The sequence below is a fragment of the Colias eurytheme genome, chromosome 1, assembly GCF_061535395.1.
Source record: "Colias eurytheme isolate Ceu_HAF_F1 chromosome 1, ilColEury1 Martin Lab GWU primary, whole genome shotgun sequence".
Taxonomy (NCBI): domain Eukaryota; kingdom Metazoa; phylum Arthropoda; class Insecta; order Lepidoptera; family Pieridae; genus Colias; species Colias eurytheme.
Window position 1 is genome coordinate 5,270,472 of NC_142980.1, and position 24,936 is coordinate 5,295,407.

The following is a 24,936-nucleotide window of genomic DNA, read 5'->3' on the forward strand; positions in this document are numbered from 1 at the left end:
TATTGTCCATCAGAATGTTTTACATATAAAAATAAAAGGCGAGCAATCAAGTAATTTGTTTTCGACCTACTAAACTCTCTTCGTGATAGTATCGTGTTTTGGGCTTAGGCTTTAAGTGGCGGCCTTTGGTTAGTGGACTCGTAGTGTATACTTAGAGACGCCTTGGCGCTATCAACTAATAAGATTGGTTGGGAACGTTTCTTTGCTTTAATTTTAAACAGTTGAAGCAGCGCAGCAGTTACACTCAATGTGCTCTCATAAGTGGGATCTTGGATGTAAAACAACCCGCTTTAGGAAGATCGGTATTCAGTAAACTAAAACTCAGTAACAACTTCTATTTTCCTGCAAATTTAGCTTAATTGAATACATATAAAATTCAAGTGCTAAGCAGTTGTCACCCATCAGTATGTAGGTTTCGCTTCTGTAATTAATAGATAATTTACTGTACATATGCCTTATTCTACAGATATGTAATAATATGATTATATGATATTTCTCCTATATTAAATGAAAGAGATCCAAGTTTTTGCATTATTTTGCATACAAGCATCCCGTAAAAATGGATCATGGGACCAAACTGACGGGATATGCTCGCTTATCTCATTCTTGTTTTAATGACCTTTCGTATATCGCACTCACAATTAAATACTAATAAATGTAATGAATTTCAGACTGCAATGCACTGGGCTTGCAAGCGTGGTGATGAGAACTTGGTTAAACTCCTGGCTGGCATTCACCGGCATACTGTTAACGAAAGATCCGTAAGTATATGTTATGAGATAATTTGGTTAAGTTAGTAAAGTATCAGATGTAATTTAAAAGATAGGATTTGGTTATGTATCGGTGTTGATAAAAAAAAAAACTTTGATTAGGTAGAACGAATAAATTGGTAGGTGTTATTTCATGTTTTATTGTTGATATTATATTTAAATATTATTTTCGTTATAATTAAATCAGCTTAAAAACAGACCAGTAGTAAAATTAGTTGAAGGTAGTTCGTTTGTTTACAATTGGGAACAAATAAATTTTCTCCACCATTGTAAGCTTTCTCTCAAGAATATTATACGGAGAGGAAAGTAAGGTTTATGTTGTACATAATATAATGCCTTTCTCAAACGGGTTATGTACAAATATATTCTATTTCTGAACTATTTTAAGAAAATCTTCTGAATTGTCTGAGCTTTTTAACATTTTATAGAGATATTGAGGGGTTAACCCGAAAAAATAGTTTTGTTAAAGAAAATCAATACTCTTCATATTATAAAGCTGAAGAGTTTGTTTGTTTGTGCGCGCTAATCTCGGGAACTACTGGTCCGATTTGAAAAATTCTTTCGGTGTTAGATAGCCCATTTATCGAGGAAGGCTATTTTTATAGGCTATATATCATCTCCCTAAGACCAACAGGAGCGGAGCACTGCGGGTAAAACCGCGGAGCACAGACGCACACATTTTAATTAAATCATCGGACTATTTGCCTCTATACTAAAATAATTGTCTTAAGATGTAAAGGTTGGAGATAACAAGTAAAATGATTTTGTATAAGAATATTCAAAAGCTAAGAAAAGTTAATTTTAAAAGCAATCAATTATTATTTGATATTAATAGCCCTCATGTCTCATTTCTGAGACATGATAATCCGAAGCGGGTGAGCGATTAGTTTTATCAGCTACAAAATTAAACAATAATTAAGTACTAGCGGTCCGCCCCGGCTTCGCCCGTGGTACATATTTCGCAATAAAAAGTAGCCTATGTCCTTTCTCGGGTATCAAAATATCTCCATACCAAATTTCATTCAAATTGGTTCAGTAGTTTAGGCGTGATTGAGTAACAAACAGACAGACACAGTTACTTTCGCATTTATAATATTAGTATGGATTTTATACCATGTGAGATGCCAATCTTCAATATGGGTTAAAAGTTCCTCAAAATCTTCACAGCATTTAAAGATTTTTTTTGACATACCTATCTACAACTGAAATAGCAACATATTTTGTAGTTTGGCTGAAAGCGCTAATCAGAATCTATTCGTCCGAATTAAAAACATTGATTTTGTGTTGCGAAAATGTGAAATACCTTTTAAGTGTAAACGTCGTTACGTGGCTCAGCCAGTCATTTAGAGATGCATCCTATTTGTACAACGATCGTCAACAATTAATTATCTAAACATAAAACGAATGTCATTACTCAAATCATAGTTTTCAAAGGCTCCAAAGCGACGGTACGACGTTCACAAATCGTAAACGTTTAAATTTGCCTCGTTTTAATAAGCTGTTTACGTAGATAGCATTGATCGTTAGCGGGGTTTAGTGCTTGCTCAATCAAATCTCGCCGCGGCATTTACGGGTTAAACTTTACGGTACTATTAGGGCAAGCGCAGATATGGAGGAGCGCAGCGCAGCGCATTTTTTTATTGTCAAACTATCATCGACATTGTTCTCATTAAAATAATATTCAAAATCAAATAACCCCAATTTATTCCTAAGGAGAATCGAAGCGTCACATGCGGTAGCGCTGCGCTTATGAATATTATTTTAGCGAGGAAAATGTCGATAATAGTTTGACATTGAAGAATGCGCTGCGCTCCGCCGTATCTGCGCTGGCCCTTAAAGTGTTCTCTTCTTTTTCATGTGGCGACGACGGATGCAGAACGGGGTAAGTCGGTGTTTTATCGCTTGCGGGGACTATTACGATTTTTAAGTAGCTGTTTGGGAGTGTAGTGACTGTATGAAGGATAGTGTTTATTGGATTAAAGATTTCGCTTTGATTCTGGGACTATTACGGTTTTTAAGTAGCTGTTTTGGGAGTGTAGTGACTTTGTGAATGATGTGGTGTTTTTGGGTAAAGATTTCGATAGAATGTTTGTGAATTCTGTATGCATGTAGTTTACATGCTCGAAATGGTGTTGTGTGACATTTTGTAATAAGAGAAAATATATTTCTACATTTCTGGATATAGATCTGCAAATAGTTTTAAATTGTAAACATGTCAATCATATTATTTATTAATATTTATTTTGCACATAGCATTAAATAAAGGGCAGCATAAACTGTAAATAAGACCACTAGCCAAACTGGTATGAACTAGTATTGACCGCTGCGCACGCACACACATACTACTATAAGTTATAACTATCATAATATAATATTTGTATACATTTTCAGGGTTTATATACCTACCTACTTGTCGCCGTCATCTGATTGAATCTGCTATTTGATTGAGTGACTAGCGCGTTCAGTGTATGGCGATATAATTTTCTTTTGAAAGACGCTGAACGTTTCACTATACAAATAGAAGAGTAATAATTGGCCATTAGTCATTCAATTAAATGTCGTCATTCAATGAAAGCGCAGTCCTTCAATCAAATAGCAGATTCAAGTAGATGACTGCAACATAATATTATGTATATATTGTATACTTGTACTGTAACTATCATATTTGTATATAACTGCCTCTACAGTTTATGTATATATTGTACTATAATCATCATATTTGTATGGAACTGACAGTTTTCAGTTAATCGTAATAATACAGTTCAATCCCTGGGCGTGGTGTGGGATACATTAAATTGTGACGCCTATTTTTTTCCCTCTCTCGTTGCTTTTTGTGTTACAGCTGTCACTTTAATATTGAATCTGAGTTTAATATGTTTGATGTGTGTTATGAGATCCTTATGGGTGCTCGCGTTGGAAGGACTTTTATTGGTTTAAAGGAATATTAAGAAACAGTGTGTGAGGAATGAACGAAAGGTTATTGAACTGAACAATTCTTTAACTTGTATTGTTTGATCTGTAATGACTAATGACTAATGAATCAATTTTTAAATATTTAAACGTATAGTTTTCATAATAAATGTTATCAACAGGTTATAATAATATTTTTCAAGTATTTTCAAATAAGGGTGAATTGTGAAATCTCACGATTATACAAGTTTAAGTATTAAGGTGCTTTTCCACCATAGATGTGGTATGCTACGTTGATGTGAATGTGTTTGATATCCACCAATCAAATTTATTGATGCATATAGCTTAGCACTGGTGATGGTTACGGTTCAAACAAACATACGTTTTTTATATACACAATAAAAATAAACATTATTTTTTATGTACAGTGTAGCTACATAGTTAGGCATGAGTTGTGTAGCTATGTGTAGAGCGATGCCTACTAATTAATATATTACACAGCTCGATCTCGCACATCTACTTTGCGACGGTGCGTCTTCATAGCACATCTAACTCGCACCGCTTCAAAACTTAGCATAGCACATCTCTGGTGGAAATGCACCCTTAGTATCGTACATTAAACCATCATAACTGATTGGTGTAACATTTCAGGGTTATACGCCTTTACATATTGCGATGCAATTTCGACATGAACACGTGTACAGACTACTAGTAGAAGCATATGGTAAGAGATTATTTTAATTGCTATAAAATAACACGATTGAATATGTAATTTGTTTATAAAAGTTAGTGTGTTTATTTTAAAAAGCCTTGAACGACGCGTTAAAATTGCAGAGCTGGTATTACATGCATATTTATTAAACACGATTAAATATATATATAATATATTTTCGAGTACACTTCAGATAAGACAAGTCTAGACATCTCTCAAACTCCAAAAAAAATATTTAATATGATCCATCAATGTTAGGTGTTATGCAACTTATCAGCAAAAATAGTGCAAATTTGACGTTCCACACATACATTTTTAGTAATACGAAAAAGGTAGATAAACCTCTCATCTAGAATCTAGATTATCTCATTTAGATTATGTCTCTTCTGTTTCTAATATTATTCAAGTACTTTAATACTGAATTTGGACAATCATTTTTCCATAAATAGTTTTTTTTTCTATTGCGGTAATCTTGATGAATACTTTTGCATTTAATGAATAATCTAAAAGCGTTATTGCACGCCTCATAAGCGAAGCGTTGAGGTGGGTACTACTGTCACTTCGCGCAAAACATCTGATTTTTCAAACTTAAAATGTCTTTATGTATCATACATTGCACTTGTAAGATAATACATACACACACATATTAAGAAAAAACACTATTTTTAACGTTCATGATATTTTTGATGTCATTTTTGTTATTTAAACTAGTTAAAAAACAGTTTAAAAAAGTTCTGTCTTGGACGTCCGTGTGTCTGTATGTGCGGATCCTTTTTCTTGTTAACACGATAGCGACCGAAATACTTTACTAATCGAGTCTTTTTTTTTCTCTTACGCTTGAGTATGCTCAGGAATAGAACCCTTTCATTTTTCAGGGTCTGATTCGATGTGGTTTAATTGTTATTAAATAAACAAAAATAATAATTAATAAATATTTATTAAAAAAAAATTATGAGGCGTGCACTTTTGGATTTTCCAAATTATTTATAAATATACGTAACAGTTTTTCAAGCTCTAGTTATGTTCTATTTAGCTTATCCGATGTGTTATAAATATTAGTAAACAATGTTTATAATTTTATTAGTGTCTTTGTAAGACTATAGCTGGCCCTTTGTAATAGGTATTTCTTTAATTCAAAATATATGGCAAATAGTTACCCTCTTCTCTAAGTGAACTAATAGCGCCATCTACCAAAGATTGCCATAAATAGGTACCTACATGAAATGCAAACGAAGGGATACAAATAGTTCTGGATGGGAATCATAGGTGTCCCTGTCTAAATAACATTTTAAACTATTTTCATGACATTTCATTTTAAATTACTTTTTTAGACTTCAATGCATTTATAACACAACAATACATTTATAATAAATAATATTATAATGATTTATTAGGTCTTATATTTTTTTGATAAAGCTGCCATCTATCGTATACATCAGAAGTTACTAGATGCAAGTTTTGTTCCCTGGAATGTCCGTCAATTTTATTAGTGTCCTTTAGTGGGCATGAACACTGGGATGGGGTTGCAAAACTGTATGTCGAACTTTAAGTATATCGCCATCTAGCGTAAAATGAGCATACCTAGTGAATAGTTTCTTTGTTTGCTTGGTTAACCAAAAGCATGTTGTGTTTCCTCGAATTAGTGTCCTTTATTGACCTATATAAATATATATATTGGGGTTGCAAAACTATATCCCGGACTTATACTTTAACAAGTATAACGCCATCTAGTGTATTGTTAGAAAACCTAGTGAATAGTTTATTCTTCCTTGCTTCCTTGCTTAACCAAACACGGTAATCTCAGGAACTACTGGTTCGAATGGAGAAATTATTTATGTTTTGAACAGTTCATTTATTGAGAAAGACTATGAAGTAGGGCTATGAAATTGCTCGTGACTCGAGTTTTTCATAATTAAATATGAACGTATTTCTAGTTCTTCATCTCTAGAAAATTTGTTAAAAGTTATGTTATATAATGGTTCCGCCTTTTTCAGATGCTGATCCAAATGTAAGAGACTGGTCTGGAAAGAAACCTCGACAGTATCTGGTTCACATGGACACATCGTTGTCCCCTGGTTCATACCGTAGTAAGTGTTTTCATGGTGAAATAGTATAAATATCATTTATTGTGTGATAAAATCTTTATAATCTGTCACGATTGAATATTTTTTTTCAACAGTGAGACTATAATTCATCAATCAATCAATTAGTTATAAAAGGTTGGGATTTAAATTTCAATAGAATCTAAAAAAATAAACAAGGCCAAAAACGTTACGTAAACGTTTTAAAAATAAGTTTAGGTATAGGTTAAGAACTATGATATTTCTTGGAAACTCAATCAGTGTATGAATAAGTTAAATTCAATTTATTTGTACATTATTCACTCCAATATAAACGGTTCAATCCGAGGAGAATATACTGAAGAAACTGACATGAGTCAGAGTTGAGGATTTTGTCCTAAAACCTCCTAGAAAGAATCTGTTCCTGCAGTACCAAAAACAAAACCTTTAAATTGACACCTCCACGTAACCACACGTCTAAAATATATCCAAGAAATTAAGTTTTGACCGAAAATATTCCAGACTCAGACTCCTATAGCGAACGGCGTACATCCTCATCGCTGTCTATAAACAATCTCCCATACACGGGAGTGGCTCGAACGCCATCTTTATATCTGCATCCGTCAAGTAAGATAGGGATTTGTCACTTGTGTCGTCTTTTTTTGTGTGTTTGTCTCAATGGCGGTTGCGGGTTGGATTGTGAACGTTTTAGAACTATGTTAATATAAATAGAATTACAGTAAACAGGTGTAGATAGGTTATTACTCTGAAGGAGTACGTCAAAATGTGGCAACATTTTTATTACATATTTTTATTTTTATTTTTATTAATAAATTACATTAGCTACATTTTAGGTACTTCAGCCGTCTCTTTATTCTCACGTCAGTGGATCATGCTTGTGCCGTTTTACGTAAGATGTCATGTTGTATTGGTAACCTATTTACACTTTTTTACTGAGAATATCTTCGATTCATAATTATTGTTCACTTTGTATGTTGTATAGCACTTGTAAATACGGTCGTTAATGTTGTTTTTAAATTCACAGTGTTTTTTTTAATCGAATTTGTTACTAATATTAATATTAAAGTATACTAGGCTTAATTTTGGTGATGGATTATACAGTCCTCAATTATACAGAATATTATAATTTGTAATAGACTTACTCAAAACCCCGATAAATATAACAAGTACAAACATAAGTATATTATTTTACATTCACAAAAAAAAAATGTTGTGTAAATTATTTGCTCAAAGATCCCAAAAATATTTTGTTTAAATAACTTAAAAATAACATATAAACATTATTTTCCAGAGAAAGAAAGTTTCCTCCGCATCGGATCGCTGAACGTTCGAGTCAAGAAAACAACGGAGGCGTTCAGTAACTTTCTAGGCGTTGGTGCGACTAGATCCTCGGCCTATGTTCCTAAGTCGGCAAGGGAGAGTCTAGATAGACGGTCTGATGATAGTGACCAGCTCAAGTCTTGGGGATCCGCTGATAATATACAGGTAAGTGAACTTTAGAGATAAATATAAAGGCTATATTGTAAAATAGAACACTAGACCACAGAATACATAATAGTAGCTAAACGCTACAGAACGGACACTCTCCGCCTCCCGCCAAATTTAAACACCTACCTCAACCCGGCACGATCATGCTATAAATTGGACCCATTTTTCTGCAAGGATGATACGCAACGAAGATTGACAACATTAATCAAATTGACTTAAGTAATTTTATTATTTTGGATTTGTGATGATCGTTTTTCGTGGAAAATGGTTAGATATTGTGCTGTTTACGGTATTTCATCAGATTTTTTTTACATTAGTCACAAATGTGCCAACCATAAAGCGCACACACATTTGCAGTCTCTACAGTGTGACTGTCAAAACGATAATTTTGTATGGAGTGTCCGGGGTATATTATAAAATAGAACACTAGACTTATAACACCCTGATTTGCTGAATGAAGGCTTATTTTAAAGAAAATATGACAAACAATAACAATCAATGTATTCACAATGTTCATTAAATAATGAATATGCATTTTTGTAATAAAGAAATGCCCTGTTTGTTCTGTATCATCTATTAACTATATCATTATCTATTATTATGTGTTTCATATTATTTGTACCTATATTTATTATGTAAGTATGTAGAAGACGTTTATGTTGACAACTACATGCTACAATTTCATGCAAACCATCCATGTGTGGTGTAAGCTGCTAATTTTCATGTCATACCTATTCCATAATGCAAGTTTACATGTGCAATGCGCAAACAAAACAATATCCTATCTTAAATTAATTATTCTCAGTTCTATACCAACCAATTTACTATTTACCCATTTAAATAGTACCTAATTTTACAATTGTTTGTTAATTCTCACACCACCACATACCCAACTAAATAGTCTATCTATAATACCTACAATACCTACTTAACTTACTTTCAGTTGCACTTACCCTCACATTACTTTTATAAATACTTAAATGATTTATTTATTTTTAGATTAACAAAACTTTTTAAAGTGAAACTTTTATTACATCGTCTCAAACTTTTTGGTCTGTGTAGCGCATGTCGCGTGTATCGCGGCTGCCGAGTAGGTATACCTACTCGGCACGCGACATGCGCTACACAAAGCAGTGTTCGGAACCGTTCGAACAGTTTCACTTTTACCGTGGTTTCATAAATGATAAAACCACACAACATTTTTTTTTATTATTTCTATCTTTAAATTTTTTCACGCTCTACGAAACCAACATTTTTACTCAAAACATGTATAACAAATATAGAAAGAGGACTAGTTAATGCCGCCGCCCATGAGCAACAAAGTCCGGCGGTGCGGCATTAGCAGCAGAAGGATGGTTGCTTCTTAAACCAAATATTATTATTATACTAAGTTAATACATTTACATTATACACACCTAAAACACCATAAGTACCACTTTTTATTCATAATTTCATATAATTATAGAAACAGGACAAGTTAATGCCGCCGCCCATTAGCAACAAAGTGTGAAAACGTAGCTCTAGCAGCAATAGGACTATTATTTGGAATACTTTGTAATTATCACTATCTATAAATAAAATATTTATATCATCTTGCAACATTCTGCGACACCAACATTTTTATTCATAACTTCATATAAATATAGAAAGAGGACAAGTTAATGCCGCCGCCCATGAGCAACAAAGTACGGAGACGCGGCGCGAGCGGCAGAAGGGGTGTGGCCTCGCACAGTAGGAGCACACCTTCCACACCTGATCAGGTACTTTATATTAAAAAAAAATGGTTGTCTGTAAAGTCGGTTTACTGACGATAGTTGAACGTGACAACGTCCGATTGTGCTTCTTTGTCACACGTTCCGCGCTCTCGCTTGCACTTCAAGCCTTACATGGAACGCCTCAGAGTGAGGTAACGCCGCATGAGTTATTTTTTTCGTGCGTGCAGCCGGCGCTATCGACAAAATGATATTCATGCTTTTGTCCATGTAAATCCATCTGCTTTGAACATGAAATTCATTACTGACGCATATTATTTATAAACGAAGTATGTATTTATTATATAAACCAGTTGATGTAAGTACATGTTTTACGATTCTTGATAAAGATGGCGCAATATCAACTGTCTAAGAATATGTACAGGTATTTATTATGTTATATGCATTCAAACTCAAACTCAAATTCAAACATTTATTTATTCAATTAGACTTCTTATAGAAGCACTTTTGAAACGTCATTACATATTTTAAAATTTACCACCGATTCGGAAAGCAGTACCTACTAACTATTATTGTACATAAAGAAGGAAATTATATATGAGGCATCCTAAAGATAAGGTAAAACAATTCTTACCAAATTAAAAATGAAATAGCGTTCTAGCTGCGAATACGGTCTAGTAGACAATATTCTATTGACGGTGAATTGGCAATATCTAATAACTCATTTTTTCATTTCATATTTTATCTATGACAAATATACGCATAGTAAACTAAGAATCATCTAAAAATATTGAAATTCGTTTCTTGTAAAGTTACTTTTTATGAGTTTCGATAAATTGCCAATACACTGTCATTATAGCAATATAAAACTTAATTAAACCATATATTTACTAATTTCTTATATTTTTAGCCCCGAGCCCAAATCGGTGTTTGCGAAGAAGGCGATTCCGATTCGGATTCAGCGGCAGGTTTCCATTCAGCTTGGAGGCAGCAAAGAGCATCGCATTGCTAGTGTTAATGTAATATGAGACCTAAGGTATGGGAATAAGGCTTGAGATTGCTTGTGTTTATAGGAAGATATGTTTCGGTTAAGAAAACTTTGTATACACAATAGTATTTTCTTTATTGTTTAAGTGCCAATTTTGACTCGTTTATAGGAAGATATGTTTCGATTAAGAAAACTTTGTATACACAATAGTATTTTCTTTATTGTTTAAGTGCCAATTTTGGCTCGTTTATGAGATATGGTTTTTACTTTTAAATGATTATTGGACCATCAATAAAATAGGCCTTACATACATTTTTTGTTGATTAATGTGTGTGTGGCGAAATTCGGAACAATTAACTTTGTATACAAAACTGTAGTATTTTTTCTTTATTAAGTGCCAATTTTGGCTCGTTCATGAGATTTTTTTTTTTTCACTTTTAAATAATTATTGGATCATTTTGATTTAGTCATCAATGAAATAGGGATCATAATATAAAATGTTACAAGCATCTTTTGGTGCGTGGCGTAATTCGGAACTAACGACGCCATCTTGTAAAACGTTATTTGATAATAGATTGTTGTTTCATGCGGTTTAGATGTTTCCTTATTTACAATAATTTAACTTAACTCACATCTGACACAACTCTTACTTTATTTTTCACTCACTTTAAAGATTGTTAGGTAAAGTTTCCTAATAACTAAAAGATCGTCTTATCGGCTATCCGAAATTCCCCGAAACAAAGGGAGATTTTTTGCATTGGCAATCCTATAACATTCTTATCTGTAAATTTTATCCAAGTGCCAAAAGATCCTAGCACTTCTGTCATACGCTTGAAGTTTAATTAGCTAAATCTTCTTATATTTTATTTATTTTGTCACTTAAATTTCTTAAGTTTTTCCAGACACCTTTTTTCCGACAACAATATAGGGATTATTTTTATGTATAGATATTTTCTGAATATGTCTGGTCGTAGACACGTTTTCATTAGTGTGACTTTTCATTCATAATACTCTATTTATGACCTGAGTCGTTTGCCTTTAGAATTTATACTTGTTATTTTCATATACAGAAATGTCGAGTCTTTTCTAGATATTTAAATACTAATTGGTCTATTTGAAGCCTCTGATATATACAGTTTATCTATATGTTAGAAGACGTTTTTATAATTAGCATGAATATTCCAGACCAAATCTAAAAAATGAAATATATATCAAATTAGGTGATATTTTCGAGGATTCTGTTTGATCAAAAACACAAAAGATTAAAATTGTCTCTTAAGTATCTTTGTTGTACTTGAATTGTTATTTCAAAATTATATGTAAATGGTAAATGTTATTTTAGACATTAGTTTGAAAAAATAAGAAAATGCACAAATTTCAAGTGACGTTTTTGCGTTACTATTGTTATACTAATAAAACTACGTTAGCGCTTTAAGATAATTTTATAAGTACTTATTAATTAAACGTTTTAAGTAATTGCGTGATTGTATTCTATCACAGAATAAGTATTTTTTATATAATATAATATGAAAAGTAATTGAATAGGATTATATTAACATGACTCCAACCGAAAAGTCGTTTTCCACAATGCCACAATTTAGACGAAATAACCCGGAAATTCATAGTAGCAGAAGAAACCATTAAATAATAACCGGCCAAGTGCGAGTCGGGCTCGCGCACAAAGGGTTCCGTAGCAGCAAATATAATAAATTACAGTTAAATCAACCTATCTCAAAAACTATAAGAGATACTTTGATCAAACCAAAAATCGTTGAAAGAGTTAATTAGCATGCATCACCTCTATTTTTTTTAGAATTTTATACCCCGTAGTTATAAAAATAGAGGGGGGGGGACATACTTTTTACGACTTTGAGAGCTGATATCTCAAAAACCGTTCACTTTAAGAAAAATGTTTTTTAGAAAACTTTATATCATTTTAAAAGACCTTTCCATTGATACCCCACACGGGTATGTACATCGAAAAAAAAAATTTCATCCCTCAGTTACATGTATGGGGGGCCCCACCCCCAATTCTTTTTTTTACTATTTAGTGTCATATTTTTGTAGCGGTTCATACAACACATATTCCCATCAAATTTCATCACTGTAGTACTTATAGTTTCCGAGTAAATCGGCTGTGACAGACGGACAGACGGACAGACGGACAGACGGACATGACGAAACTATAAGGGTTCCGTTTTTGCCATTTTGGCTACGGAACCCTAATAAAAGGACATTCAGACATTTAAAAGACAACTTTTTACGGTGATGTCGCACTTACATTGAGTAACAGCGGGGTTATTTTAAAATTTTCTGGTAATTTAACCTATTTATTGGTTTTAATTTGGTTATAATGATCATCATGTTAATAAAATTTTTGCACTTACCACATTTAGATTTCAATTTTTCGATTGAAACCTTCTGAATAATAAAATGATTTTTTTAAGGTAGCTAGGCTACCTGATAGAGCAAGTTTTTAAAAGCCAAATAGAAAACTTTTATGTGATTTTATTTTTTATGGGCCCTTGAAGTTGTGAACATACTGGGCAATTTTATCTTTCTTGGCATTTAATTCTTTTTTTTTATTCTATTCGAAGATCTAACGATAGTAAATGTTACCATTCTGAATTGGCCTATCTTTCAGCTTAGCACACAAAAAACATCAAGTATCTAGCGCAATAATTCACGTCACCATAAATAAAAATCTCATCGTACTCAGCGATAGATGAAAATTTGAAAAAAATGTCATAACTCCGAAAATACGAAAAATCGCATAACATACATGGGGGGTGATTCGGATAGCCCTCTAGATCCTCTACCAAGCTAGCAATCACAAGGAAAGAATTTAGTATTTTATTGTAAAATAATAACAGTTAAGATATTAATATACTTAATTGAATTGTTTATATTAAAATCTGTATACATTTGAATATTGTGAGATTTATACAGACACTCCATAGATATTAGATGTTAAGGCAGCGAACATTCCAATAATTATAACTCATATACCTATGTATAAAAATAACTTTGGTTTTGTTCTGAGTCATTTTGAATGTCTCAAAATTATTAAGTTTTAATTTCTAAATGCAATAGCACAGTTTTTGTATTCTATCGATTAATTACTTATTTTTCTTAGTTACTTAGTCCATAATGCTTCTAAAATAAGATTTGTTGTATCTTTGCCTATCTGCCACATTTTACCTTGATAGAACATAAAAACTAGGCTTATGTAAACTGGCGCATGTAGGTACCTACTATATTTTTTGGATGTTTATATTAAGAGTATGTAATGTAAGTCACGATAAAAAGTTTTTGTTCAAAATACATTCCATAAATTATTATATGTGTATATTTGAATTATGTATTACTGAATTTTTTTAGCGTTGTTTGGATATTGTTATGTTGATTTTGTAAATAAGTCGTAGCAGTTGCTTATAATATCCAAAACATCAATAATTCACAGCACTTCTAACATCGATCACTTAACTTCTCAGATTTCAATGGTTTTAAACTGTAATATTATTGGAACGAAGTTCATTATCGTTGTGAAAGGGGGCTAGACGGAAAAAATTCTTACGAAAAGTTGTCACGACACTTTTTGCTAGAGTTGTAAGCCGTGCGCACTGTGCTTGGTTATCTGTCTGTCTCTCTCTAACTTAACTCTTCGTTCCATCCGGATGTCCCTTGACATCGCTCAAGTTTTTTTTTTTGAAGTGAAACTTGTTTATCGGGGTTGGACAAAAATTTAGTGTAACATTTTTGCGTTACGCCGTACGTGTGACATTTTTGCGTTACGCGCCCGTACGCGTGACATTTTTGCGTTACGCCATACTCGTGACATTTTTAAGGTCATAAAGAAGTTTCACTTCTTACGTGTGTACTCTAGTACACGCATCCATTTTTTTTATTACTATTTTATACCTGTTTGTATAATACAGTTGTAAGAACATTTACATGTGTCTGCATTTTATAAAAAAATGTGTTATAAAAAAGTCAACAGTCTATTATAGTAATATAATGTATTAGATTACTTAGATATTCAAACAAAACGATCATATCACAAATTTACAAATAAAACAAGTTAACAGTACAGAGTGGTTTCATTTTCACCACCTTTCAATGCTTTTATACAATTTTTACGTCTCGAAGTAATCTTCGAGACTACCAGAACATTAAAAACAGTAAATATACTTACACATGTTATTTTACACAATAATTTTTAAACATAATATGCCTACTTAATGAAAGTATTTTATACTGTGGATGTAAAGTAATGAGGATCTTGAGTACGTAGACTCAAAAAATAAAAGTTCATACTAATATACTATGTAGGTACTTCAAAGCAAAATTCGAACAAAAATAAAAGAAAGAGATAAAAAGAGTTACGAAGAAAAAAACAACTTCTCTTCTATTCTCTGTTTTTTGTCGTCATCATCAGCACATAATTGTTCTTATTGTTCTTTCTGCAAGCACACATATAAGTAACTGGCTGCTCCACGCGGTTTCACCCCCGTGGCTCCACTCCTGTTGGTCGTAGCGTAATGATACATAGCCAACCTTCCTCGATAACACCGAAAGAATTTTTCAAATAGGATCAGTAGTTCCCGAGATTAGCGCGTTCAAACAAACAAACAAACTCTTCAGCTTTACAATATTAGTATAGATTAATTATGAACTTAGAGGTAACCACTGGCTAAGGTTGGATTATCAAATATCGAACTTCAAATTTTTTGTCAAACTGGTTTCCAGATAATATTTTCTTTCACCGATTAGAGCAGTGGTGGATGTGTATAATCTGCAGATAAATTGAAATATCAATTTAATTTTAACAATATAATTATCTGCAAAATGAAAATGTATTGTGAATGATAATATTCCATCGCAATATAAGGTTAAAGGTCAGGACAGGATTAATTCGCTGAAATATTGATTTTGCGTGTATCGCGTAGGCATTGCTACTTCCTATGTGTTTGTATTTCATATGGTATTTTCGCAATCTATACTTAATATTATAAATCTGAAGAGTTTGTTTGTTTCTTTGAACGCGCGAATATCAGGAACTACTGAGTACTGGTCCGATTTGAAAACTTGTTTCGGTGTTAGATAGCCCATTTATCGAGGAAGGCTATAGGTATCACGCTAAGACCAACAGGAGCGAAGCCACGCGGGTAAATCTGCGGGGCACAGCTAGTATAATATATCGATGAAATACATATAGGTATACATATAGTATACACAGAAAAGGTTGAGAAGAAAGGCATGGTATGCGTAAGTTTAATGAGGGTAGATTTGCACAAGAGAAACAAAATCACTTACAGAATACAAATGGAAAACCTAATACAAAACGCTTAGGGTGTGGTCTGCAAAAAGGTGCGATGTGATCGTGTGAATGCTGAGATGTCGGTCAATGGTATATTATGTACTGATCCCAGCCGCTGGTAGCAGGCAGGCATAGCTACTATAATCAGCTCCTGCAAAACTACAAGCATATCTTTTTAGTACCAGTAGTTACAATTATTTAGGGGCGGTGGACTACTTAGTCATATGAACCATCAGCTGCCCCTTTGCTTACGTAAAAGTCTATCATGGATACTGCGTACATTTTCAACTATTTTTAGATACTGAATCGCACAAGGCGAACAGTAGGCGTTCGAAAATTTTCCTTAACCTTTGCCCTTTAAAGGTGATCAACGTATTTGTTAAGGCCCCACCTCTTCAAATGATCATGGGCGGCGGTGGTCTTACCTACCTAGACAACCTACCCAGTTGCCTCCTATGTCATAAAAAACAAGCTTAATAGGTAAAAGTTGCCAGGGGCGCAAATATGGCGTTAGAAACGAATTATTTTACAAAAGACTGCACAATTATTACACGTGCCTAGAGCAGGATAGCTGCTTGTGTTCTATATGTATGTAATATAGCTGTGGAAAACGCCCACTCAGGATATGCATAGATGTAATAAGGAACCTTGTCCTGCCTAACAAATAGGGTTGAATTTGTAGTTGCAGTATATCGTATGCACTCAGAAAATCAATAGGATTTTAGGCGCATGCTTCTCTACGTCAAGGCTACCGGGCTCTGCCGGTGATTTTCCATTAGGTATGGTATTGATTTATTAATTATAGGAACGTTCCCGGGCAAGGGATTAAGTTACCGACAATTGTTGTCTAGGTACACGTTGTACGTGATTTTCAATACAATGGTTCGAGCTTTATTGTGATAGAACTAGCTTTTGTGTCTACATAGGTACTATTAATTTTTAAATTTATCTTGAACAAGAATTAATTTATTTCAAGTTTTGATATTTTGACAAAATCCTTTCCCTCCTCCTTGTATAAGGCTAATAAATAGGTACTTATACCTACTAATACACTTACGTTACAAGTTTTATCAAAATCGGTTCAGCGGTTTAGGCGTGAAAGCGTAATAGATAGAAAGGGAATCTTAAAGTTTAATGTAGGTATTAATTTTACCTACGAATATTTTGAAAGATATATAATATTAATACGATGTACCAAACACAGTACCTACCTACCAACATTATTTCCTTATTTAATTCCTGTGGGTATATTTATATACTTAAAAGGAGTTCGTTTCAAACAAGAAATTCTTAGAGACAAGAAACAAGAAGATTTAATTGTTTTTTATACGACGCATGTATGTTCGTCTGTGTTTGTGTCTGGTATCGTAGCTCTTTTTAAATGGATAGACCGAACACAAGATATACGATTGTGTTGCGTTTTAAATTTTATTGTAATGTTACACTTTGTAAGTGTATAAATACACTAGTTAGGTACCTACATAAAAAAATTTCGCTTGAATCACATCAAATTTTAATTAAAAAAATAATATTATGTTAGGTATGGACTAACTCAGATTGTGGTTCGATGGATTCATCCCCGCTTGAATTATTAAACCTATCGTTAAAATTTTGAAAAACTCACAAAAACTGCCAATTTGTGCGGAGTCGGGGATTCCCGACATGAGCTCAATTATAATATAATGCGTGATATTTTTACTGTTAGGCGAATAAAATTGTAAAACTGTTAAGAAGCAACTGATTTTTGATAGCATTCCGCTCAAAAATCAACGCCGATAACATAAAATTTTTATCATCAATTTTTTTATCAATAGGTAGGTACACATTCCTAATTTATTGTGATCTATGGGATTATTGCTCTTTAACAAAAATAAGTAAATATTTGAACATTTCAAACTGATTGGTTTTAAAATAACACACTTCTATTGGAATTGGCTTATTTAACAAATCTGTTCAACATAATATTTGATAAACTATCTAACACATTGTTGTACATACATTTTTATTCAAAACAAAAAGAACAACATGCATCTACAAACCCATTTATATTACGTATACCTACAAAATCTTCATCTTCGCATCCATTATTCTAGATCGCATATTAACACTATCAAACACTATTATAAACAACCATAACATCCATTTTATTGAAACATAATAATAGTTTAATAAAACTAAAAAAACACGCTTTTTATAGAAAACCGAACTAAAAAATAGAAAATTTTATCAAATTAGTGTACTGTCATCGGTCCTCAATAAATCTACAAAGTTTGAACGAAATCTGGCCGTTTAAAGTGGGTCAAAATCGCGCCCAAAGAAGTCGGTTACAAACAAACAAACATACAGGTGAAGCTAATATAAAGCGTGTAATAGCATTAAACAACGTTTGCAACCCAAACATTTTTGCAGTACTTATAATTAAGAAGAGATAATATTCTACTTTAGGTAAGTATCAAGAAAAAATTACATTTTTTCCTTTTAATGTACTTTTTATCTTTCTACAATGTGCACCACATTACGTACACTACAAAACCTGCTTACACCACAAGGACTTGTCCAAAGATACCACGCAGTATCCAAAAAAAAAACCAATGAATTATTTTCACTAAATAATATGACTTAAATTAAACAACATATTTTAAATTATATTATATTTCATTTCATACTCCAAGATTGTTATTTTCGAAGGTATCAATGCTATGTTCGTATTGACAAAAATTAAAAAGTCTGTATAAAAATTACTAATATATTATTAAGTACCTACTATTCAAATTTCAATAAGGAAACAAGGAAGGGTTTGTGGTTGGGGTGTAATAAAAAAACAATGACACCGAATTCATTTATTTTACACCAAGAGTTTAAAATTCACATTAATTACATACATCGGATACATAGAGCCCGAGCCATATAATAGGTTAGTCTTCTAAAATAGTATATTCCCTGTCAAATCCTACTGGACTTGAATCCAGTTATCAAGTTCCAATGTTACGACCACAAAATATATATGAAGGTAGTTAAAGATTTGTTAAACTAATTGTCTACCCTTATGTTTCTAAGCTCATGAATTTTTTTGAATGATTATGATGATTAAATAAAATAGTTTTGTAAAGTTTCTTGATATATTTGACTTGTTCCCAAAAGTCGGGTATATATGAATGAAGTGTATACGAATTTTGAACTACCCTCAAGTACACAAAATGTAGGTATGTTTTAAATAAAATCTGCGGTCCCAACACTAGACTTTTCCCTCATTAGCCTCAAATTTAATAATTATGTGGCTCGGATACAATTTCACAGTAAATAACTTCTTATTTTTAGTTTAAATTATGTATGAAACATGAATACAAAATAAGTTTGTACAAAAATGCCTTAAGATTCAACAGTAAGATTTAAAATATAAATGAATCAGTCGGGGATAGCCTATAAAATAAAATATACATACGTTATCCAAACAAACTATTTGAGTAAAAGCTCATTTCGTTCTAAACATTTCATGTCTCCTCCTAGAACTAGGCAATTTTGTAGATAATATCAGTAATTAATTTCAACTGTCCAAAATCTTACTCTATCACGCTATAACGCTTAAAGCTCCCATAGTTAATTTATTATCACATTCCAAATGAATAATAAAAAATTTTGTTAGGTAAAGATAAATTGAGAGTAAAATAATTTTCTCTAACGATCCATTTCAAATGAACCGAAATTAATTCAACAAAATATGGGGTGAATAAATAGTTTACAAGAATAGTATCTCAATACGACCACGCAAACCACGCTTTACTCGAGTCCTACGATAGTAAAGAATGTTTCATAATGATCATGACATTTGTGTAAATAGACATTCATAACACTTACTACAGATAGACTATAACTACGTTAAAAGTACATCAATTTCATTTTCAATGAATAATAATGTTCAATAATAATACTTTATACTAATAATAGTAGTAGTAAAATATAAGTCAAAAATTAATCAGTCAAATCAAAGTCACACAACCTCAGATGTTTTCTACTTGTAAAAAAAATTCTACTACATAAGTAAAACGTCTATAGAAGAGATCATAAATCCAAGTATAGTTAACATCAATTGTTACACCGTAATCCTAAACATTTAATAATACAATGATGCAATATAAATGTGCAGTTCAGTAGCAACCGAATGACCTGCATAGTATAATATTATAATTGATAAATAATTCTTTCAAAATAATTATTTTATTCTTCCTCGTTGATTTCATAGCCCAAATTGTTAGAATTCTTATTCTGAAAATTAAACACTTTAGTGGTCCTATGAATATTAATTCAATTTCGATGGAATGCATGTAAGTGAATTTCCGACATAAGATTAGCCGCAAATGCTAATAGTTGCAATAAATGTAGCAGAAATTGTAAAATCTGTAGCTTTACCTTTGTGCCATGAACTCGAGGCCTAACATTGGTAACGGCACCAGATGGAATGTGGTAATAGATCGGTGCTTCGCCAGGCTGGCAATTCATCTGCCATTCTGGCGGCAGACCATGACTATCTGCAAGTTACAATACTTTTTAAACGGAGAAACGGTTAATAAATATAAGATTCTGAAGCAAAGTTAGGAAGAGTGGCCGTATAGCATTCCTTTGTATGTAACGTCCTATTGTGTTGATGGTAATAGGGTAATGAACATGCAGAATTAGAAGTGAAGGTAATCGTAATCATGCAATGATGAACCGTTTTATTTTTTTAGTATTTGTCATCTCCCGTTGCTGCACGAATCATTTTATACTTAACCTTCAATGGTATCAAATTCTTTCAAAACAAAGTATTGAACTGCAGATAAATCCTCCAAGTAATAAACAGATTCACCAACCTCTAATTCATCGGATTTACATGCAAATTGAGAAATTTCTTTATAGATTTTACATCTCTTTTTTTATTTGTTTGTTTCTTCGTTGTTAGTTTTTATTCGTTAATATGCATATGTTGATATTATAATGTAGTGTTATGGTGATGATTTTGAGCAAAATCTCTTAAATATTATGCAAATGAAATTGAATAATTTGTAAAACAATATATCAATGCACTATAGCAAAGCAGAAATCGCGCGTTTCTATTAAACTGATTTACCGTCAGAATTTTCTGACCCGCCGTCGCAGAAACTATCATCATCAGAGTCAAGTTCACTGACGATCAGCACTGTCTTCATTTTGTCAACATCTATTTGAGAATCGTGATCACCGTACGGCTCGTATTCGTCGTCTGTAAATAGATGTTGTATTAATATAAGATTAATTGCGCCCTAGACATTTCTACCAAGTTTATTTGTCTTCCTACCGGAGTCTCCGGTTTCGCTTTCCCCTTCTCCATCGTCATCATCCGAATCAATCTCGCTGAGGATCAGAATCTCTTTCACATTCTGCACATCGCGATGTCCATCATCGGATACGATGCTCTGCGAATCATCAGTATGGTATTGTTCATCTTCAGCAATCACCTTGACCGCTTCGTGAATCTCGCGTTCCGCCACACTTTGAGAGGCGGTTTGAGCCTTCACAGCGACTGCAGCCGGATCTTGCACTATTTCTTGAACTTCTTCCTCATTATTCTCAATAACTTCTTCGTCGCCGACCACGAATATCGGAATGGGTTCATTTGGCTTATGTAGCTTGGCGGGAGTGGCACCATCATCATCGCCTGAACTCATCTTCGAATCTGCGACAAAATAAATCATCTCAGTTGTTGTTATTCTTCTCTTTATAATTATGTGCGATGACGTTCTCTAAATTAACTATGTTCAAACATCATTCGCAAATGTATTTCCTACTTCATAGAAGTTAATTAATTATTAATTGTTTTTGGAATAAAATTATGAAATAGTTTAAAAATGGAAATCGCAAATCAAAGTTAAGTCGAGCCAATTTAATAGGCAACATTTGACGTCTATCAATTTTATCTTCGAAGGGAGGTAATCTGCGGAAAAACATCGATTAAAGTGAATTAATCGATACGGACTTGAAACATTAATTGTCGATCGAACTTGAAACATATGTTAGTTTAAAAATTCATCAAGCGAATCCCTGTCCCAGTAATAATACACTTTCTTTTGTAAATTTAAGGAGCGAAATAAGCAAGTACATATCTACATAATTAATTAAAAAAAACACAACGCATTTATTAATTTATGGTGATTTTTATTCACAAGTAATCAATGCATTCGATTCTAGATGTCAGATTTCGATTTTTAGTGTAACGTCTCTGGTATTTAAAAAGAAAAAAATGTTGTGTGGTTTTATGAAACCACGGTAAAAGTGAAACTGTTCGAACGGTTCCGAACACTGCTTTGTGTAGCGCATGTCGCGTGACGGTCGGCTGCTGAGTAGGTATACCTACTCGGCAGCCGCGATACACGCGACATGCGCTACACAGACCAAAAAGTTTGAGACGATGTAATAAAAGTTTCACTTTAAAAAAGGTTTACTGACACAAAATTGTAGCGACGTCAGTTCTATAAATCAGGAATTGCTAACATACCTAATAATGTTTAGAATGGTTTATCAGTAAAATCAAATCTTAAAATTACTTGTATCGGTCATTATTATTTTAAATATGTAATCGTAATTGAAAAAATTTAGCAAATGTGCAATTGTAATAAAACGAAATATCATTTTAATCTATGTCGTCGTTACTAGGCTACGTTGTTGAATTTTGTTGAACTGTCAAATGTTACCGATTAAAATGGCTCTACCAAGAAGCTTATATCTAATACACTGGAGATTGCACTATGACCATTTAGACGTTGAATGACGCCTGCATGTTTTTTATCCCTTTCACACCTAACTTGGCAAGTTGGTATTAGATATAAGCTTCTTGGGCTCTACTATAAAATAAGATTCATTAAACAAAGGGATGTATCGCAGCTGCGCGCGCCGGCTCATCGATTGATTCGTCGCTCTAGGCGTATCACGGTTGCTTAGCAACAACTTGTTCAAAATGGCGGCTTTGCAAATATGCGCAAATCAAAATCGCAATCGCAAGTTTATTGATTGAATTGTTGATTTCCTTTAACATACTAGCTTTCCGCCCGCGGCTTCGCCCGCGCAGTCAAAGAAAAACCCGCATAGTTCCCGTTCCCGTGGGATATCCGGGATTGCGTCATTTTCCCGGGATAAAAAGTAGCCTATATCCTTTCTCGGGTTTCAAAATATCTATATACCAAATTTCACGAAAATTGGTTCAGTAGTTTAGGCGTGATTGAGTAACAGACATACAGAGTTACTTTCGCATTTATAATATTAAAAATAATAATCTTTAATAATAGTATGGATTATACATGAGAAAACATTAGTTTATTTTTTTCATTTTAGTCAATAAGTATATTGTATGTAATAAGTATTCGAGCTTTTTGATGCGCAATTAAGATTGCGCTGTAACATAGCTATTGATTTTAGAACTGCCGAGGTATTTTCTTAATTGAATATTAAGAGGAAAAATATTAATAAGAAAAACACAACCTTTAAACAATCCACCTGTAGGATTCAACACTACGCTTAGCAGGGCGACACCAAAACATGTCATTAAACAAAATGATATTAATGAAAACAAACATTATATTAGATAGGTACGTCTTATCACGCCGGCTGTTTTATACAACGTTAAACCATAAAAACGAAAATAGAAATAAGTCAAAGGCTTGAAATTTTTATATAAGTTTTCTAAAAAAAAATAATTTTTGAAGGTAACGCTTTCACGGAACAATCGCAAATCGTCATATTAATGTGCTTGCATTGTTTTAAAATAACATACCTGCTATTGTTCTTCAGACAAAGAAGTTAGATGCACAACACTCACGTCTGCTTGGGACAGCCGGGAACGCAGAAATGGTCGGAATCAATAGAGCCTTCGCCCGGAATTACCGAGATAGGATGTAGAGACTAGAGATGAATCGTGTAGCCAGTGTTGCTACCATAATGAACGCAAGCAAGGGAAATACGCGGGAAGCAGAACTCTTCAACGACTCATTCGATATTTTTCTCATTTATTATTACCTGCTTGTATCCCTCTTTGCTATAAGTTTCGTAGTTGTAATAACAATCGTCAAAGATCTAGTTAATTCTCCAGGCATTTGATACGAAATTAACCGTGGTTTCACAATTAATAAGCGTATTACACGCATGAAGATTTTTTTTGTATGGGTAACCGGTCTGTGTTTCATAAAATTAATCAAAATTTAAATAAATAAAAACAATATTATATTACAGCTGTAATTACAAATAATTTTGAAGATATTTGTTCCGTTTCTTAGATCCGAATACTGTAAAAAAGTTATCATATGTCAATTGTTACAATTTTAATTTTTATCTGTGCCAGCTAAATGATAGAACTTTATTAACTCTAGTGTATGATAATATAATGTAATCAATTGATGATTAGAGATATATGGAGCTTAATTTTATACTCCTATCTTTAGCGATTAATATTTTACATTATTTTAAACAATTTTAATAAAAAAAAAACAATTAAAACTCTCATGAATTAGTAGTTTTCATACCTTTAGCTTATAATATGATGCATATTATACGAGGCAATTTATTCGGCTAATTTAGAGTTCCATAATGAAATATTATAAGTAATTATTTATTAAATGAGTCCTTATCAATTTCCCAATTTCAGAAAAGCCATAGACAAAAGAGTCGAAGTTAATTTATCTAGATCAATATTAAATCTGACCTAGAGTTTTCGATCATACGTTATACAATAAAAAATTAATAGTATATAAATACAAGTAAAATTATCTTTATTCAAGAATTTTCACAAATTTTTTAATGGCTCTTTCATGGTAAAATGGAATGTTTTAGGCGGGAATAATTGAAGCTTTTCCCGACGCTATCAAAGATTGGTGGAACAGAGCGCATGAGCTATGATTGAAAAACACATTTTTATCTATACGTACTTACATTATTATAGCTAATTGAATGAAT

At 32.7% G+C, this 24,936-nt stretch overlaps 2 protein-coding genes across 3 annotated transcripts; one reads left to right on the forward strand and one right to left on the reverse strand.

The window, feature by feature from the left end:
• Positions 1 to 677: 677 nt before the first annotated feature.
• On the forward strand, positions 678 to 12,313 carry LOC149910989 (uncharacterized). Its single transcript, XM_090101691.1, has 6 exons — positions 678 to 761; positions 4,332 to 4,404; positions 6,387 to 6,479; positions 7,765 to 7,958; positions 9,608 to 9,721; positions 10,584 to 12,313. The coding sequence occupies exons 1-6, from the start codon at positions 678 to 680 to the stop codon at positions 10,683 to 10,685; spliced, it is 660 nt and encodes a 219-aa protein (XP_089957817.1). The 3' UTR covers positions 10,686 to 12,313.
• A 6,502-nt stretch (positions 12,314 to 18,815) lies between these two features.
• On the reverse strand, positions 18,816 to 23,855 carry LOC149910990 (uncharacterized). Of its 2 annotated transcripts, XM_090106037.1 has the most exons (5): positions 23,762 to 23,855; positions 21,293 to 21,670; positions 21,086 to 21,217; positions 20,389 to 20,507; positions 18,816 to 20,244 (listed from the first exon to the last, which is right to left on the reverse strand). In XM_090106037.1, the coding sequence occupies exons 2-5, from the start codon at positions 21,660 to 21,662 to the stop codon at positions 20,197 to 20,199; spliced, it is 669 nt and encodes a 222-aa protein (XP_089962163.1). In that variant the 5' UTR covers positions 21,663 to 21,670; positions 23,762 to 23,855; the 3' UTR covers positions 18,816 to 20,196. The 2 variants fall into 2 exon arrangements, with proteins under 2 accessions (XP_089962163.1, XP_089962103.1); XM_090105977.1 differs by having other exon boundaries at positions 18,816 to 20,507.
• Positions 23,856 to 24,936: the final 1,081 nt, after the last annotated feature.

What these genes read in the sequence shown, in the direction of transcription:
- LOC149910989 (XM_090101691.1), top strand. Translation starts at nt 678, where the DNA reads ATGCACTGGGCTTGCAAGCGTGGTGATGAGAACTTGGTTAAACTCCTG. An exon ending in ATACTGTTAACGAAAGATCC is followed by an intron (nt 762 to 4,331) that starts GTAAGTATATGT and finishes GTAACATTTCAG; the next exon opens with GGTTATACGCCTTTACATAT. An exon ending in GTCCCCTGGTTCATACCGTA is followed by an intron (nt 6,480 to 7,764) that starts GTAAGTGTTTTC and finishes ATTATTTTCCAG; the next exon opens with AGAAAGAAAGTTTCCTCCGC.
- LOC149910990 (XM_090105977.1), bottom strand. Translation starts at nt 21,662, where the DNA reads ATGAGTTCAGGCGATGATGATGGTGCCACTCCCGCCAAGCTACATAAG. An exon ending in AAGCGAAACCGGAGACTCCG is followed by an intron (nt 21,218 to 21,292) that starts GTAGGAAGACAA and finishes ATCTATTTACAG; the next exon opens with ACGACGAATACGAGCCGTAC. An exon ending in CGGGTCAGAAAATTCTGACG is followed by an intron (nt 20,508 to 21,085) that starts GTAAATCAGTTT and finishes TGTAACTTGCAG; the next exon opens with ATAGTCATGGTCTGCCGCCA.